The sequence below is a fragment of the Vipera berus genome, assembly GCF_964194415.1.
Source record: "Vipera berus genome assembly, chromosome: 9".
NCBI lineage: Eukaryota > Metazoa > Chordata > Lepidosauria > Squamata > Viperidae > Vipera > Vipera berus.
In genome coordinates this window covers 24,757,735-24,776,359 of record NC_138212.1, presented here as the reverse complement: position 1 = coordinate 24,776,359, position 18,625 = coordinate 24,757,735, and the positions used below count along the sequence as shown (strand labels likewise).

At 51.7% G+C, this 18,625-nt stretch overlaps 1 protein-coding gene across 2 annotated transcripts; it reads left to right on the top strand.

Moving 5' to 3' along the window:
- Positions 1 to 7,853: 7,853 nt before the first annotated feature.
- ZBTB8B (zinc finger and BTB domain containing 8B) lies at positions 7,854 to 14,803 on the top strand (the record flags this gene model as incomplete). Of its 2 annotated transcripts, none has more annotated exons than XM_081335364.1 (3): positions 7,854 to 8,817; positions 13,550 to 13,728; positions 14,501 to 14,803. In XM_081335364.1, 3 exons carry the CDS (start codon positions 7,869 to 7,871, stop codon positions 14,801 to 14,803), a joined length of 1,431 nt encoding a protein of 476 aa, XP_081191490.1. The 2 variants fall into 2 exon arrangements, with proteins under 2 accessions (XP_081191490.1, XP_081191489.1); XM_081335363.1 differs by lacking the exon at positions 14,501 to 14,803 and adding an exon at positions 11,456 to 11,570 and having other exon boundaries at positions 7,869 to 8,817; positions 13,550 to 13,696.
- Between the last annotated feature and the right edge of the window lie 3,822 nt (positions 14,804 to 18,625).

The window sequence follows — 18,625 nt, the reverse complement described above, 5'->3', positions numbered from 1 at the left end:
CCCAGTATTGCTTTTCTTACTCTTTTATTGACTATGAAGGCTACTCCATTTCTTCTGAGGGATTCTTGCCCGCAGTAGTATACCTGATGGTCATCTGAATTAAATTCACCCATTCCTGTCCATTTTCGTTCGCTGATACCTAAGATGTCGATGTTTAGTCTTGTCATCTCTTGTTTGACCACGTCCAGCTTTCCTTGATTCATGGATCTTACATTCCAGGTTCCTATGGAGAAAAAATCTTTACAGCATCGGACTTTCCTTTCACCACCAGACATATCCACAGCTGAGCGTCCTTTCGGCTTTGGCCCAGTCGCTTCATTCTTTCTGGCGCTACTAGTACTAGCCCTCTGCTCTTCCCCAGTAGCATATTGGACGCCTTCCGACCTGAGGGGCTCATCTTCCAGCGTCATATCGTTTTGCCTTTTGGTACTGTCCATGGGGTTTTCATGGCAAAGATACTGGAGTGGGTTGCCATTTCCTTCTCCAGTGGATTACGTTTTGTCAGAACTCTCTGCTATGACCTTTCCGTCTTGGGTGGCCCTGCACGGCATAGCTCATAGCTTCATTGAATTACGCAAGCCCCTTTGCCACGACAAGGCAGTAATCCATGAAGGGGAGATGGTGCTTATGGTGGTGCAATTAAAGCTCTGGCATTTTGCAGATGGAGCCTTTAATTGCCCCATTCTGGGTTCATTTTTACTTTTTCAGCTGGACTTTAGGGACATCCCTGCATCCCAACTCCCCTTCCTCTGACAATACCATGTACTTTCCACTGATGGTGAATCTTTTGAGCTTGGCGTGCCGAAAATTCAGAAAATGCCAAATCTGTGTCATGCCTCCCCAACAAAAGAATTCTTTACATATTCATTTATTTTTTTAAAAAATAAAGTCCATTCAGGTGTGGAGGTATGCATTATATAAAGAAATATCAAATAATTACTGAAATGAAATGAAATGAAATGAAATGAAATACAAATAAGACAAACTCATTTTGCAGGGTCTGCTTAGTCTAGAGCAGGGGTCGGCAACCTGAAAAAGCAAAAGAGCCACTGGGAACCGGTTCCATCACACATAAAAAAAGTGGGAGCCGCGCATGTGCATCCACGCACGCGCATGCGCATAAAACAAAAGTTTTGCGCATGCGCAAAACGTTTTGTTTTTTGCGCATGCGCGTGCGTGGATACACACATGTGGTTCCACTTTTTTTATGTGGATGCACCTGCACGCCAGCGGCGACGGGTCTCCGTGGTGACGGGCGCTGGGTTGCGGCACCGCCTTCAGCCCGGGCGCCGCCGGAGCCACCCCCGGGACCTCCAAACTGCCGCTCAAACACCCGTTTGGAGACCTGCTGGTGCCGGTTTAGAAAGCTGCCAGAGCCACCCCCGGGACCTCCAAACTGCCGCTCAAACACCCGTTTGGAGACCTGCTGGTGCCGGTTTAGAAAGCTGCCAGAGCCACCCCCGGGACCTCCAAACTGCCGCTCAAACACCCGTTTGGAGACCTGCTGGTGCCGGTTTAGAAAGCTGCCAGAGCCACCCCCGGGACCTCCAAACTGCCGCTCAAACACCCGTTTGGAGACCTGCTGGTGCCGGTTTAGAAAGCTGCCAGAGCCACCCCCGGGACCTCCAAACTGCCGCTCAAACACCCGTTTGGAGACCTGCTGGTGCCGGTTAAGAAAGCTGCCACAGCCACCCCCGGGACCTCCAAACTGCCGCTCCAACACCCGTTTGGAGACCTGCTGGTGCCGGTTTAGAAAGCTGCCAGAGCCACCCCCGGGACCTCCAAACTGCCGCTCAAACACCCGTTTGGAGACCTGCTGGTGCCGGTTTAGAAAGCTGCCAGAGCCACCCCCGGGACCTCCAAACTGCCGCCTGAACACCCGTTTGGAGACCTGCTGGTGCCGGTTTAGAAAGCTGCCAGAGCCACCCCCGGGACCTCCAAACTGCCGCTCAAACACCCGTTTGGAGACCTGCTGGTGCCGGTTTAGAAAGCTGCCAGAGCCACCCCCGGGACCTCCAAACTGCCGCTCAAACACCCGTTTGGAGACCTGCTGGTGCCGGTTTAGAAAGCTGCCAGAGCCACCCCCGGGACCTCCAAACTGCCGCTCAAACACCCGTTTGGAGACCTGCTGGTGCCGGTTTAGAAAGCTGCCAGAGCCACCCCCGGGACCTCCAAACTGCCGCTCAAACACCCGTTTGGAGACCTGCTGGTGCCGGTTTAGAAAGCTGCCAGAGCCACCCCCGGGACCTCCAAACTGCCGCTCAAACACCCGTTTGGAGACCTGCTGGTGCCGGTTTAGAAAGCTGCCAGAGCCACCCCCGGGACCTCCAAACTGCCGCTCAAACACCCGTTTGGAGACCTGCTGGTGCCGGTTTAGAAAGCTGCCAGAGCCACCCCCGGGACCTCCAAACTGCCGCTCAAACACCCGTTTGGAGACCTGCTGGTGCCGGTTTAGAAAGCTGCCAGAGCCACCCCCGGGACCTCCAAACTGCCGCCCGAACACCCGTTTGGAGACCTGCTGGTGCTGGTTTAGAAAGCTGCCAGAGCCACCCCTGGAACCTCCAAACTGCCGCTCCAACACCCGTTTGGAGACCTGCTGGTGCCGGTTTAGAAAGCTGCCAGAGCCACCCCCGGGACCTCCAAACTGCCGCCCGAACACCCGTTTGGAGACCTGCTGGTGCCGGTTTAGAAAGCTGCCAGAGCCACCCCCGGGACCTCCAAACTGCCGCTCAAACACCCGTTTGGAGACCTGCTGGTGCCGGTTTAGAAAGCTGCCAGAGCCACCCCCGGGACCTCCAAACTGCCGCCCGAACACCCGTTTGGAGACCTGCTGGTGCTGGTTTAGAAAGCTGCCAGAGCCACCCCCGGGACCTCCAAACTGCCGCCCAAACACCCGTTTGGAGACCTGCGGGTGTTCAGGCGGCAGTTTGGAGGTCCCGGGGGTGGCTCCGGGAGCTTTCTAAACCGGCACCAGCAGGTCTCCAAATGGGTACCGCCGCTGCCCGTTCCGAGAGGTGCGCGCACAGCTCTCCAAACCTTTGGAGTGGTGTGCGCGCACCTCCTCCCGTTCGGAGTGGTGCACGCGCACCAGGTGACTGGGAGCTGCAGGAGACGGCTCAAAGAGCCGCATGCGGCTCCGGAGCCGTGGGTTGCCGACCCGTGGTCTAGAGCCTGAAGGGTTTGTGTCACACAATGGTAACCCAAGGTAGATTCAGGAAAACCACTCAAAACAGGAATGGAAGTGGTCTTCCTTTTCTGGCGCTAAGGCATCACACATGTGATGGCCACATTAGTAAACACCCTTCAGACTGAGGGAAGTCAGTCCCCCAGAGAAGGAAATATTAAAAGGGCAGAAAAATATATTTCCTCAAAGGATCTTAAAAGAGGCTGAAAAGCATGCCCGGTTTTTCCTTAATACCCCCAAATCTCCCTCCCCCAAGCAGAAACCAGCTCTATAGAAATGCAGATGTAAACCATCCAGGAAGGTTGGAAGCCCCCAGCTAGAAGATTAAGAAGACAAAGACACCTAAAGTCTACATTCCCCACTCAAAGTCTAAGACAGGACATAATAGGATTAACCCACAGATGCCAAAGGGCACACCCAGACTCAGGTCAGAAAGAACCATGAACCATGATGAAGACTTTTCTTTCAACAAGACCAAGAGCCTGATCCTGTGGGAAAAATGAGGCCTGGATTCTTCCAGTTGATTAGCAGAGTTGGATGTGGGAGATCAGCCAAAGCCACGAGGAACATTTCCAGCAAGAAGCGCAGGTCAAAACCAACAAGTCAGATATGGTTCACCAGCTGAATAGAATTCTTGCAGCAGACAGTTCTGTACTTCTGGGTTTGAAGATGTATTGAAGTTGGCGAAATGAAGATGGAAAGATTGGGAATCGATCTGAAATGAAGAACGAGGCAAAATGCTTCTTACTCTTTACAAAGAAGGAAAATCTGGAAAAAAATGATCTGGAAAATCAAGAATGAAAGTAAAAAACTAGAATTGAGTCTTAACTTCAGGAAAACAAAGATAATGACAGCTGCAGATGGACATGAGATTAAATTAGTTTGAGAATTTATCTTCCTTGGATGAAAAATTGTTCATGATGGCAGTTCTCCTGAAATCAAACGCCCCACTGCAATGGTTAACATGAATGAGATCTGGAAAAGCAGCGATATTGATATAAATCCCAAAAGCCGGCTGCTTAGAGCAATAGTCTTCCTATGATGATGTGTGGGTGTGAAAGGTGGACACCAAGAATGGCTGATCGAAGAACGGATGCCTTTGAACTGTGGTGCTGGCATAGATTATTGTGTGTATCATGGAGAGTCAGAACAACCAACAGAGGCGCTGAATCATGTAAAACCAGACACAACGCTAGAAGCCCAAATCACAAGACTACGTCTGATTTACTTTGGCCATGTCATGCGTGCAAATTCATTGGAGAAGGCAACGATGCCAGGAACGATTCGTGGAACAAGAGGAAGAACTCACAGGCTTGATTCCATCAAAGCTGATACAAAGATGAACATGCAAGAGGCGTCCCCGTTTAAGCTAACGTTTCTGAACTTCAGCCTCTTTTAAGATGGGTGGACTTCAACTCCCAGAATTCCCCAGCCGGCCTGATGCCTTGAATCTGCCGAGCGTGAGCCGCGCTGACCCGGTGCAGTTAAGGCGGAGTCGCTGGGATGGACGCACGGGTGGCCCTCTTCTGCCAAGAGGCCCCCTCCCCTCCAGCCCTTGGCCGGGGAAACTGCACTTCCCGGCAGCTCCGCAGAAGCCGGGGGGGGGAGCGAGCAGGGTGGGCGGCTCCTACATCCTGGCTTGGCTGCCGGGGGCTCCGGGCGCGTGTCCGCGCGTGTCCAGGTGCGCGCGGGGGGCGGGGGCGGGGGCGGGCCGGCAGTAGCAGCAGCCGCCGCGGCGGGCGAGGCGAGGCAGGTGAGGCTGCCGGGCGCGGCTGCGCTGCTTCGCGGGGAGGCCGGCGGGAGGGGCGCGCTGCGGGCGGCCCGGGGCGGCTCCTACCCTTCCTCCGGAGGGCGGGGTGACTCCACCTCTAGGCCGGCCTCCCCCCCCCCGCGCCTGCGGGCGATGCAGCGCCGGGACGGCGGAGGGTCTAGTGCCTCGGGTGAGGTCGGACTAGCAGACCTCCGAGGGCCCTCTGCGGGGCCAGCGCCGGAGGAAGGCAGCGGGCGGGGCTGCTCGGCGCGGAGAGGCCGGTCCGTCTCCCGGCAGGTCCTGGAGGAGCGCCTCGGATGGCCGCGTCGGCAGGGAAGCCCCCATTGGCTTCGCCCCGCCGCGCCCCTCGCCGCTTCCCTGCGGGCCGGGCTGCCCTCCCGCCCCCCCCGGGGCCGAAAGCACCCCCGGGAGGGGGCACAGTCCGCGAGCGATCAGCCCGGGACAGAGCAGAGGCTGCGGTCCCAGCGGAGCCCCCGCGCTGATCGCCCGGTGGGGAGGTGGCCGAGTGCCGGTAAAGCTCAGAGCCCCAAGGACCCCTCCGGGTTTGGGAGGGCTTGGGCTTCAGTCCGTCGTAGGAATGCAGCTGTTTGGAAGGGTTCATTGAAGAAGCCACGGTTTGTTAGACAATGGGAGCCAAAACCAGTCTCTTTTGCACCTACACTAGGAAGAGCTGCTCTTGCTGTTGCTTCAGAGGAAGTTTATTCCTCTGAACTTGTGATTTAGCCCTGGCTGTAAATCTCCAATGCCGAACATCTAACTCATATTCTGCCACTAACCCAGATGAACGGGACTTGGTTTCTGGATCGTTTATTTAGAGGAAGGAAAACTGATAAGCCTCTGCCAGCCTGTTTCGTGTGTTGGTGAATGGAAGCAGGAGTGGGATCTGTGGGGATCCCCTGGTCCCATCACAGTTTTTGCTTCCCGGGACGAGGACCCTTGAAGACCACTCGGAGGCTCCAACTGGTACAGAATGCAGCTGCGAGAGTTGTGTTGGGAGTTTCCCGACACTCCCATGTTACACCTCTGCTCCGCGAGCTGCATTGGCTTCCAGTTGTCTTCCGGGTAAGATTCAAGGTGTTAGTAATGACCTACAAAGCCCTACATGGCATGGGTCCGGATTACCTACGGCAGCACCTGCGGCTGGCGTCAACTTCCCTCCGTCCAGTGCGCTCCCACAGAGAGGGCCTCCTCAGGGTGCCACCGGTCAAAGAATGCCGACTGGTGGCCCCCAGGGGGAGGGCGTTCTCTGTGGGCGCACCGGATTTATGGAACCATCTTCCGGCCGAGCTCCGGATGGCGCCTGACCTCCGCTCCTTCCGGCGCGATCTCAAAACCTACCTTTTCGAACAAGCTGGCCTGGCCTGATGGGATGGGGTTGGGTTTTATAAATCGGTTTTAACTTTTAATGTGTATTAATTTATTCATGGGCATTGTTGTTTAATCGTTTTTAATTTTTGTATCTTGTTTTTTCATATGTATTGCCCTGTTCACCGCCCTGAGTCCTTCGGGAGAAGGGCGGTATACAAATTAAATTAATAATAATAATAATAACTCTAGGACTTACAGTTCCAACCTGAAGGAGGAAACCTTGGTGGAGCAGTGGCCTAATGCCTCCTTAAGTAACACCAGCTGCCTGCAATTAGTGCAAGTTCGCATCCCACCAGGCTCAAGGTTGACTCAGCCTTCCATCCTTCTGAGGTAGGTAAAATGAGGACCCAGATTGTTGGGGGCAATTAAGCTGACTTTGTAATAATGCCGCTTGGGGTGTGTGTGAAAGCCCTAATAAGCAGGCATATACATAGAATGAAGGCTACTGCTAAGCTTGTAAGCTGCCCTGAGTCTTCGGAGAAGGGCGGGATATAAATGGAATTAAAATAAAATAAAAAAAAAATCATCTGTGTGGCTATACTATTTCAGCAAGGAGTGCACTTACAAAGGGAGGCTGAATTGCCTTGCCTGCACAACGGGTGCCTGAGATGTTGGGGCTGGGGCACCTTTAATCTGATCGAGTTCTCACGGTTGCAGACAGAGACAAATCCTGGCTGTTGCCTTAGTTAGGAAAAGGAATCCCATTGGAGGAGAAAGCACCTGCCTGCAGTGGCTTGGAGGGGGGTGGGAGGGATGTTCTGAGCATGAAAATGGCCTGGATAACAGCAGAGGCAAGGATTGGATTGCCAGGCTTCCAACGTGGCTTGTGTTTTCCTTTCAGGCAGCGTGGGGAGTTTTTGTTTCTAGGACTGACTAGTCCCCCATGGAGGCTTTTAGGGTATGTGTGTGTGAAAGGGACAATTCTGCAAAGTCTCCCACTCGGTCTGGAAAGAGTCACTTTGCAGGAGCAGAAGGAGAGAACAAGAAGCAGGAGGAGGGAGGGAGGGGCATTCTTGTTCCTGCTTTCCTCTTCTCCCTTCACCCCCCCCCAAAGCTCTGGGAGTTTCTGCATCAGTCATTCAGTTACCCAGAAATAAGCCAAAGTTTGGGTGCAGCTTACTGGGAACTCTTAAGTCAACTTGATGCCTGCGTGGCAGCCAGGGCCATCCAGGCATGATAAACTAGATTAGTGTTTCTCGACCTGGGACATTTTGAGATGTATAAACTTCAACTCCCAGAATTCCACAGCTAGCACTCGATGCTGGGGTATCCTGGGAATTGAAGTCCACATGTCTTAAAATGGCCAAGGCTGAGAAAGCCTGGACCAGACAGAGCACAGAAGTGAGAGAGGAAAAAGGCTCCTGTAGACGTAGGATTCCCACTACGGCTTCTCCAGGCTTCTCCATCGACAGCCCAGCCTTCCAAGAGGGGCTGCCAAAGTTCCGATGTGCGCTGGAGGTGGTCTCGGCCCGCCTCCCTGCCCTGGAGCTGCGTGACCTCGCTTGGTCCTCCTTTCCCTTGCAGGGCCCCCTGACCCGCGGAGCCATGGAGATGCAGTCATACTACGCCAAACTCCTGAGCGAGCTGAACGAGCAGCGGAAGAGGGACTTCTTTTGTGACTGCAGCATCATAGTGGAAGGGAGGATTTTCAAGGCCCACAAGAACATTCTCTTTGCCAACAGCGGCTATTTCCGAGCTCTGTTGATCCACTACATTCAGGACAGTGGCCGGCACAGCACAGCTTCCTTGGACATTGTGACCTCAGAGGCCTTCTCCATTATCCTGGACTTCCTTTATTCAGGTAAGCTGGATCTTTGTGGGGAAAATGTGATTGAGGTCATGTCCGCCGCCAGCTACTTGCAGATGACCGACGTGGTCAACTTCTGCAAGACGTACATCCGGTCGTCGTTGGACATCTGCAGGAAGATCGAGCGAGAAGCTGCCTTCTACCAGGCGGACAGCAGGAGCTCCGCTAGCTCTGCCCGCCAAGGCCCTTCCTGCGGTGCCGAGGCCCAGTGCTCAGCCTCCGCTTCCTCTCTGCAGGACAAGGAAGGTGTCCCGGACTGCCCCCAAGGGCCTCCTCCCTGTGGGGACTGCAGCAGCTGCCATCCTCACCTGGACCTCCTGGCCAGGGACCCTGCTGGCCGCGAGTCTCCGGATGACACCGGCTCCCCGGCACCCAAGGCGATCGAGCCAAAGGTCGAGTTTGATGTGGATGAGGTGGAGGTCGGGGAGCGGCTGCAGCAGTACCCCGCTCCCTTGACGATCGAGCAGATGGAAGAGGGGCTTCACAGGGGGCAGGCCACGGACCTGGCCTGCAGCAGCTACCACATGAAACAGGTTCTCGAAGCCTTGCTGCGCAACAGCGCCTCCCAAAGGAAAGACGAGATGGTCCACCCTTTTGTGCGCAGCTTTGAGGGCCGGTCAGAAGATGCTGGCTTGCCCATGAGCTCCATGATGGACCTTCAGAGTGACTGGTACGGAGAGGACTCAGGTAAGGGAGTCTGAGGCAGCTTCTCTCTGTGCAGGGGGGTCGTTTTCTGCTCCAGTGGTGGAGTTCCATTCCGGGGCAGAAGGGAGGTCACGAGGTGCATCCAAACAGCTGGGCTTCCAAAGGAATGGATCTTAATTCGACAATCTGAAGCTTCTGGAGAGGTGTAGAATTCAACAGGTATTTAATAAAGGAAGCCCTTGACCCAGGACCGCTCATTTAGTTACAACAGCACTGAAAGAAGTGACTTGCAACCGATCCTCACACTTCACCACTCTCACAGCAGTCCCAGGGTGCTTTGGTCAGAATTCAGGTGCTGGGCCACGCAGGCGTGTATTGAACAGGCAGCTGCAGCATCCTGGCATTCTGGGATTGCTGTTGGCGACATTCCCGGCTTGGGGGGCAGGGAGCCAGATCTGCTTAATGTTTGCATGGTTCATTTAACAACTGCAGTGATTTGCTTAACAGTGGAAATAAATTGTGGATGCAGGTTGTGGAGTTTGTGTGTTAGTGCTGGGATTCTCCCTTCTGGTTCATTTTCCTTGCACTCTTTCCCAAAGATGGGCAGAATACCTTATGATGAAGGGAGAATTAAATGTCATAAAATGAAACCATTCATTCATTCATTCATTCATTCATGTATGTTGCTGTCTTTGTAAACTTTGTATCCTGCCCTAACCCACAATCTCCCATTATAGTCTTGGATTTAAAAGTACTTTCCAGTTGTTCAGCGAGAACGCAGAAGGCACAAACAGTTAAGGTAAATGGTTCTACACATTGCAAAGGCTTTTGCACTGAAGAGCAGATTGGGGCATTTAGAGAAGAGCTCTGGGCCTCTCCGTGGGATGCAACCATAAGCCGCCTCCTGACAATGGCTGGCTGAGCGGTTGACGAAGCTACTGGCAATCATTCCTTTTTGATGAAGGAATGCCCATCTTCTGGAATTCTGTGACTTACAGAAGTTGAAGTAGTGTGCTTTCCAGTATTGGCTTTGAAAGATGTTTGTTTGATTGATTGATTAAATTTATATGCCACCCATCTCACTATCCAAAGCGACTGTGGGTGACTGACAGTGCAGCCCTTTGATGCGGACCTGGTGGATGGCTTCAGGGGAAATCTGATCTAGAGAGGACTCTGCGAGCATCTACATTGTACATTAGTCCACACGGCGTGGACCAGAGTTGAGGCTGACACTTCTTTCTAAGAAAATCTCCTTTCACGGCCTCCGAGGGAGCATTTTCATCCGCCTAAGAGAAAAAGGGACTTTCGAGCCTAGGCAAAAAAGTTATCAGGCAGCAATTTTCAAAAGTAAAGATAGAAAAACACATTTCAGAAATTGTATCTGAGCCTCAGTTGCCATCTGCTGGCAGCAAAACTTGCTTAATTTCTTCATTTCAAGACTCAAATTGACTTATCGTGGCACCTTTTAAAGTTTTAAACTGTACACGAAACATGAATGACACCAAAGGAAATTAATCCAAGAAAGGGCAAATATACCTGTTATAAGGGACTTGTAACCTTCTTTAACACAACTAAAGCTCACAGATCTAATCTGATCACATTGATCAGATTAGTCCTGATGACTGTATTTTATCTTCTGTGGCTTTGCTGGTTTTAGCCTAATGGACCAATAAAACTGCCCTTCATTTGCATAAGACCAAAGAAAGTTAAGTTACATTAATCAAGGAGAGAAGCAACCTAGAACTAAGGAGAAATTTCCTGACTCTGAGAAGGTGTTGTGAACGCTCCAACACTGGAGGCTTTGAAGAAGAAATTGGACAGCCGTGTGTCTGAGACATTGGAGTCTTTCCTGCCTGAGCAGAGGGTCTTCCTCCAAGGTCCCTTCCAATTAAGAGGAGATCCCAGTTTACACCCCCCCGCCCTTGCCCGGCACATATTGCTTCCTTCTTCCCCATCTTTTTCACTGTAATTTTTATTATTAGAAATATTTATTTTTCATGCTTTTATTGAGTTTTAGTGTTGTAAGCTGTCCAGGGTCGCCTTAAGGCCAGATGGACTGCAAATAATTCAAATAAACAATTGCCAGCTCTACTGCTGGTCCATTCTTTGGGGCCGGCTCCCTCTTTCTGCTGGCTTGCTGGGGCTTCCCTCCTGTTTCCTCCCCAGAAAAAAGCCTGTTGTTCCCTCTGCCTGGAGGAAGGCCCCAGCCGCGTGGAGAAGGAGCTTCTCCTGGCCTTTCCTTCGCCCCGGATGTTGCCCTGCCAGGTCACTTTCCCCTCCCCTGTTGGGGGGGGGAAGCAAAGTCCCCCATTCCCGCCTGCTTTGGTATCCCACCTTGACCCAATTTTAAGCCAGGCGGGCTTCGGCTCCCAGAATCTCCCAGCCGCGCGGGCGGTGTCAGGAGCTGAAGTCCGCACAGCTTGAAGCGGCCAGGGCTGGGAAGCGTGGAGGGAGAGCTGGGACCCGAATATTAGGCCAGCTGAAAACTAGAATTAAAAATATAGGATAGCTGACTTGTGACCACAATTGAGCCCAAGTTTCTGTTGCTCAGAGGGCAGTTGTTAAGTGATTTTTGTCCCATTTTATGACCTTTCTTGGCACAGTTAAGTGTATTGCTGCAGTTAAGTTAGTCGCACGGTGGTTAATTGAATCTGGTCTCTCAGTTGACTTTGCTCGTCAGGTGGTGGCAAAGGGGGATCACGTGACCCACCGGGACTCTCCGACCGTCATAAAGAGGAGTCAGTTGCGTGGCATCTGAATTTTGAGCACGTGACCACAGGGATGCTGCAACAGTCGTAAGTGTGAAAAACAGTCCTAAGTCGCTTTTTTCAGTGCTGTTGTAACCTCAAATGGTCACTAAACAAATGCACAAAGGAAGCTTCGTGTGCTCGCCCGCCACTTCAGCGGCGCAGTTCTCAATGGGCCATGGCCCTGTAGCGGCCCGGGTGTTGGGGACCCCTGCCGCACATCCTCACGCAATATGAATCCAGCCAGTTCGACAAAAGAAGCAGCATTCAGAGCAGGCTCCGGCGTGTCGCCCGTGGGGGGCAAATCAGGCAATTTGGAGCACATCTTTGTCCCGCTGCTACCGCTGGTTGCTGATGTGCCACTAATGGCTTTCTGCAAGATGCTCTGGGGCAGAACGAAAGGCTACATGTGCAGCAGTTGGAAGGGACCCTTTGAGGTCAGCTGACATCATTCCTGACAGATGCTGCCCAGTTTCTGCTTGAATCCATCCAGGAAAAGGGTCATCCATTTATTTATTTTTACTTACTTATTTAGCAAATGAAATAGCTATCCATCTCACAAGAAATGACTGTGGCCAACTCCTGGCCCTAGGTTCTACCATCAAACTTCTGTTCCTCCTATGAGTTTTGTTTTTTAACGTCCAAGCAGAATTTACCTTCCTGTAATCTAAGGCCATCATTCCATGCCCTAAAAGCCTGGGGGGGGGGGCGAAAGAGATTTCTTTCTAACTTGTCATGCAGGGAAGGCCTTGGGGGACTGGCCAAGATATCCAGCCCAGGGAACCATCACATAAGAGCCCCCAGATTGGGGGGAGAGGGGAGGTGGCCAAGGGGCTCAGAAGAAACCCTCTCTAGTTTCTGGAGCTGTAAAAGGAACCCAGGCCTGGGACGGGGGGGGGTTTACTATTAATGTAGCTTTACAGTAAAGCGGAATTAGCTCTTCTGGTTGGGCTTTCTGTCTGGTCTACCTCCGAAGGCTAATCTGTCTCCTCCTTTACTCTCCCACTTTCTGCAGTTTTTCTCTGGTGCTCTTAGCTTATGCTCCCCTTCCTGCTGCCCTTCTGGGAGCCTGCCTGGAAGTTTCTTATGACTGGGGCCCAGAACCAAGCAGCCAGGATGGAGCCATGCAGAGTACACACGCCTGCCATTTCTTGTGATTTGAAGACTCGGTTTCTTATTCAAATTTGCCCCCGGTTCATTTTGCTACCAGTCCTGTTACGCTCGGCATGCTGGTGGTGATGTCAGACCTCGTGCGCTGCTGCATCCGTCTGCCGAAGCAGAGGCCGGCCTGGCGCATAAAATGTTCGCCCCCTACTTAGAGCAGGAGCTGAACTGGATTTCGGGGTTTCATGTGACAGAGGGGGCAACAAGTCACTTAGCGGCCATTCGAAGTTACGACGGACCCCCGGAAGGCTTTTATGACCTGGGTCTGGGGCTCTGGTAGTGATGTATGCACATGACCATATTACATTCAAATATGTGATCATGATTTACAATGTTTTTACGCCACTTTCCGGCCTTTACAAACGGTGTCTGCAAAACACCACCTTCGCTTTATAGCTGTCATGAAAAATGGTTGTAAAATCAGGTTGGTCATTACGACTGTCATAACTTATAGCAGAAATTCTGGGCTCCATTAAAGTTGCAAGTCAAGGACCACCTGTAGAAAACTCCTCAGGGGATTCCCGAGGAAAAGCACTGACTTTAGGGTCGGGGGGGCGTTTGGAAACATCCTTCTCCGCAGCCTCCAAGCCAGGCATGTCCCGTTTAGGAAAGCTTCCCAAAACCGCCTCTCTGCCCCTTTCCCTTTTTAAAGCGCCCATCCCATCGCTATTCTTTTTATGCATGTGATCCAGACGTTATTCCTGCTGAAACAATACTATGCCAAGAGAACTGCATATACATATACACCCCGTAGCAAGCAGAGGGCAGTGGAATTCTCTCCCCCCTCCCGAATGTTTGCACTGATATTTTTAAGTCCCCTCTTTTGAAACAGTCCCAAATGCTGTTTCTCCCCCACCCCAAAGGTGATGTTCTTGTGGTGCCCATCAAGCTGCACAAATGCCCGTTTTGCCCCTACACGGCAAAGCAGAAGGGCATCCTGAAACGCCACATCCGCTCCCACACTGGAGAGAGGCCCTACCCCTGCGAAGTCTGCGGCAAGCGCTTCACACGCCAGGAGCACCTCCGGAGCCACGCCTTGAGCGTAAGTGGCACGCCAGGGAAGCTGTGCACCCCCAACACTGCGGATGACTGATCTGTGGAAGTCGGGGGGGGGTGGAAAAGGGCTGGGCAGGACTTGGACTGGAACAGACGAGAGGCAGAGTTGGGGGCATCAGCCACGTTGTTTGTTTGCTCATAGTACAAATCTATATGGCTGCCCAACTCCACACACTGGTGACTTTGGGCAGCTCACAACATTAATACCCACAGCATAACCTATTCCTCCCCCCCCAACTGTAGCAGCAGCAACATAATCAAATCAGCCCCTTCATTGCTCCATCTCCGTTCAGCAGTGGGGGGGGCCAATGGGATTTCTGGGGGAAGGATGGTCCATAAGAAAGGGGCCATCCCCAAGAAGGCCCTTTTTTGTGGACCCACCAGATGACAATCCCGCAGCGTGCCCTGCCTTTCTGTCCTGGTGGGCCTGGTGGATGGAAGAGGGGCCCTTCAAGTAGCCTGGCCCCAGGCCACACGGCGCTTTGAAGGGGCTGACCAGCACCTTGAATTGGCAGCCAGGGTGGCTCTTGCAAAGGAAGCCACCCATGCGCAAGTCCAGGCTTGTTCGGACCACTGCATTCTGAACTAGTTGAAGCTTCTGAAGGCTCTTCAGGGGCAGCCCCATGTAGAGTGCATTACAGTAGCCCAGACGGGAGGTGACCAGGGCGTGGTGGGGCGTAACCAGTTGTGTGCAAAGGCCCTCCTGGCCAGGGCTGCCTCCGGTTGCTGACCACCCGGCTTCTCCCTTGGGTCTTCAGGTCCATCGGTCCAGCAAGCCCATCGTCTGCAAAGGCTGCCGGCGAACGTTCACCAGCAGCCTGACTCAAGGCTTGCGTCGCTTTGGCCTCTGCGACAGCTGCACGTGCGTCACCACCACGCAGGAGGATTCACTGCCTGTCCACCTCCGCCTCATGGAGCCTTCTTCCGGGGGAGCGGGGAAGAGCGACCCAGACAACGACTGGCCCATCTACGTCGAATCCGGGGACGAAAAGGATCCGGCCGAGGATGAGGAGGCCGACCTTGACCACGAGCAGGGCCTCCATCAAGAAGCACTGATGTAGCGGGGGACAAAGGGGGGGCTGGGGGGCAGGTGGGAATCCCTTTTCCTTATTATGAATGGGTGGTCTTGCTGAGGGACTCACATGGTTACCTAAAATTGCATGAGGTTGGGTTTTTTAATATATATAAATAGAAGTAATTCTCTTTGGGTGACCACAGATGGACTCCCATCATTCTGAAATGTCTTTTTCAATGGTCGTTGCTGTGCACGACTTATTTCAAAGGGGCTCCAAGTTCAAGAGTGGGAGCAACAGGACTCCCAGATGCAGCTTCGAAAGGTTGCGTGCTTTTTGCAGCTGTGGTGGAGCAGAAAGTCTGAAGTTCATTTCTCAGCATCTCCATCTGAAACACCAAGATATTTTGCTGCCTGACTGATGCCTTCATTTATTGGGCCCAAAGCCGATGGGTGCTGTGGCTGGTCCCATGCCCACAGTGCAAGCTACCACGGGTGATGCACTGCTTGTTGACCAGGGCCCTTAAAACAACCAGCTGAAATGACGAGTCCACATGGTTCATCCTCTAAGGAAGATAGGAAGAAATACGAGAGGGAAGCTGATCGTACCCCGGAGCCCTAGGTGGGGATTGGTGGACTCAGGTGCTGTTGAGTAGAGCTCCGGCATCTTCACTGGTGGCTGAGCTGGGACCTCTGGTGCCCCCCAGCAAAGAGCCTGGAATGAGTCTGTCAGGTCAAAGTTAATAGAACTCCACTTTCCACTTGTGCATTGCAAAGGCAACGCTGTGGAGGTTTCTGGGAATGTCTGGATTCTGAACTTGGTGGGGGTGGTGGAATTGGCCTCTTCTGGTGGTGTTTGTATTGTGAACACCGAGTCAGCAATGAGCCATAATTCTTCAGTTCACTGTCCCACTTCAGTCCAGGGTGCCTCTAGTTGCACAGATACACGGTATATAAGGGTGGATTGTGATGGTTTCTGTATTTGTATCGTCTTATAAGTTTGTCTCGAGTATGTTCCATGTTTTAAAAAAATAGTTTCAACTTTGCTTTATTCCTGTTGATGGTGTACACTAGGGATTTGGTTTCCTACAGAATTATGATTACTCACTTTATGTCCTCAGATTGAATTTCTAGAGGCTATTTAAACAAGCTGGGGAACTATCAACGCATATAACAGATATAACAGAACAAAGCTACCAAAAGAAGTCAATGAAAATCAAAGTCTAAAATTGTATGTAGTGGTTCGTAGCTCCCTTATTCAGAATAAATTCACCTTCTCCATCCTGGTGTCAACTTACCAGGTAGACCAGACAGGAAACACAACAGATAAGTTAATTCTTTATTGTAAAGTTACATTAATAGAACCTTGCAAGTCTGAAAGTACAATTCTGCCATCCCCTTTATTGTCTGAGAAACTGGGGAGGGTCTCTTCAGCCTCTTGCCCCCTCCCCCATAACGCAGCTGTGGACTAAGCTGTCTCTTCTCTGGCTGTTCTCTAGGCAGCCTCTCTTCCCGTCTCCCAAGGCGTTTCCCCCAGGTTAGTACACCTGGTGACCTTCCCGGTGTGCTGGCCTAGCTCCCTCCCTGGCTGGTACCAACTAGAAATTGTGGAGATTAGTCTGACACCTCTGAAGGACAGCAGCTCAGACAGCAGAAAGGCCGGCTTCCTAGTTCTCCCCAGTGCTTTTTTTGTAAAAGAAAAAGGTGCCAGAACTCACACATGTCATACAACCCGCCTTGCCTACCCTACAAGGTTCCATCCAAAAAAGGTGCCGGAACTCCGTTCTGAGCGTTCTATGAGAAAAAAAAGCCCTGGTTCTCCCTAAGACATGGAAGCCAACATGGGCCAGTCACACCCTCTGCAAAAGCTGGCTAAAAAACAAAACCTTGCTCTTTAAAAATAGAATGGTCCCTCCTCTGCTTCCACAGTTCCCATGCGCTAACCCCCAAGACGAGTATCGAAAAGGTTCAAAACGGTGCATGTGACTACACAGTCAAAGCCCCACTGCTTTGTGTAGCTGCTACTTGACTTGTTTTGTTTCCCCTCATTTTGCCTTTAAGTTGTCAGGTTGCAAGGAATGGAGCCCACCCACCCCCAAGTGGGCTGAATTGTCTAAGCTCCGCCCACTTTAGCTCATGGCCCGCCTGGACCTGAATATGGTACAAGCCCACCTCAGCAGAGGGGTTTTTTTTCCACCATGGCCTCTTGATGCCTCAGGAGTCAGAAGGTGTAAATTGTCCTCAGTGGACCTGGTGTAAAACACTGAAGATCTGTCCACCTTCCTGGGGCAGCCTGAAGGTGCATAAAGTAGGTTAGGCTTTGTTCCTTGGAGGACCTCAGGAGATGGGGGCAATGATGAGGAAGAGCATTAAGCACCGAGAGAGACTAACAGGGACAGCAGACATCAGGTTGGTCTCTATCTGGCTTGTGGGCTTCTGCAGTGGTTAAATTGCAGCGTTGCAGGCTGACTGCCCACAGCCTGCAGTTCAATCCTGACCGGCTCAAGGTGGACTCAGCCTTCCCTCCTTCCAAGGTCGGTAAAATGAGGACCCAGATTGTTGAGGGCAAGAGGCTGACACTGCAAACCGCAAGTGCTCTTGCTATTCTGGCTTGGGGAGAAAAGAAAATTGTTTTGCTTGGTTTCTTCTGTGACTACAAAATGTAAATCTCTCTCAGATTTAATTTGAGGAAATTCTTCAACTTCTGCTCTTATATCACCACAGCTTATTGAACGGGAGCTAAAGCAAGTTCCTTGAAAAGATACGTTTAAAGACATTCACTCAAAACTTTCATAAATCTTGAAGTCTGGGACTTCAAAGGTGGGTAGTCTAGTGCTACATTTGCATTTAAATGTGGGGAAAATACACGTATTTCTTGAGGTTCCCCCCCCCCAGTCAGGTTCACCTTCTAGTGCTTCCCATGGGCATCCAAGATACCTTTAGTAAAATTTCCGAAGCTGGTTTGCCTTTCCTTCTTCTGGGATGTTTGAAATTCCGTTTAGCCACAGCTGTGGTGGTTTCCCATTCAAGGTCTAAGTAGATCTGACTTTGTTTAGTTCTTATTATTTCCTGATTATTCAATAATTTTAATGGGGTCTGGGGAAGCTTGAAAATCTCAGTTTTAGAACCGTTGTGGGGAAAATGTGCTTTTAAATGAGGAACCAAAATGCTGGGAGACGGATTCCTTTAAGCCTCTTTCACTGATGTGCACAGCTATAGTGAGAGCTGGGATTCATAAAAAAAACCCAGCCCCAATTCCCACAAGGTCAGAGGTTGTGTACCCTCTGAAATGATACAGTAACTAAAAATGACAAAGGTAAGGGCTAGTGTTTATCAATCTTGGCAACTTGAAGATGCGTGGACTTCAACCCCCAGAATTCCCCACAAGTCCACAAATCTTAAAGCTGTCAAGACTGAGGAAGGCTGGCAGAGACACCAGTAAAGGAGAATGTTTGGCAAAGATCTTGATCACCAGCATGTAGCACCTGATCTGAACGTGGGGTGGCCTTGCCGTGGGCTCAACCAGCGCCGCTAAAGCCGCCTTTTCCATAAGAGGCTCCGAGCCGTTTTTTCTCCTGAGGGGCCCAGCACTTTCTCATGTAAACCACACCCTTTCTGGTGCCCGTGGATCGGCCCCTTCACACCAAGGAAAAGGCAGCCTGGCTGTGGTCACCTGTCTCCCACTCCAAGCTCATGAGGCGCTTTCAGTCGGCTGCTCCTTGGAATCCCTCATGGCCATCATTTATGTTAGATGGAATATTATTATTTTTATAGGACAAAAATAAAATAAATGCGCACCAGGGGCAGAGTTGCAATTGAAAAGAAGTCTGCAAAAGATTCATCTACAAGCAAGCAAAATCTGGAAAATTAG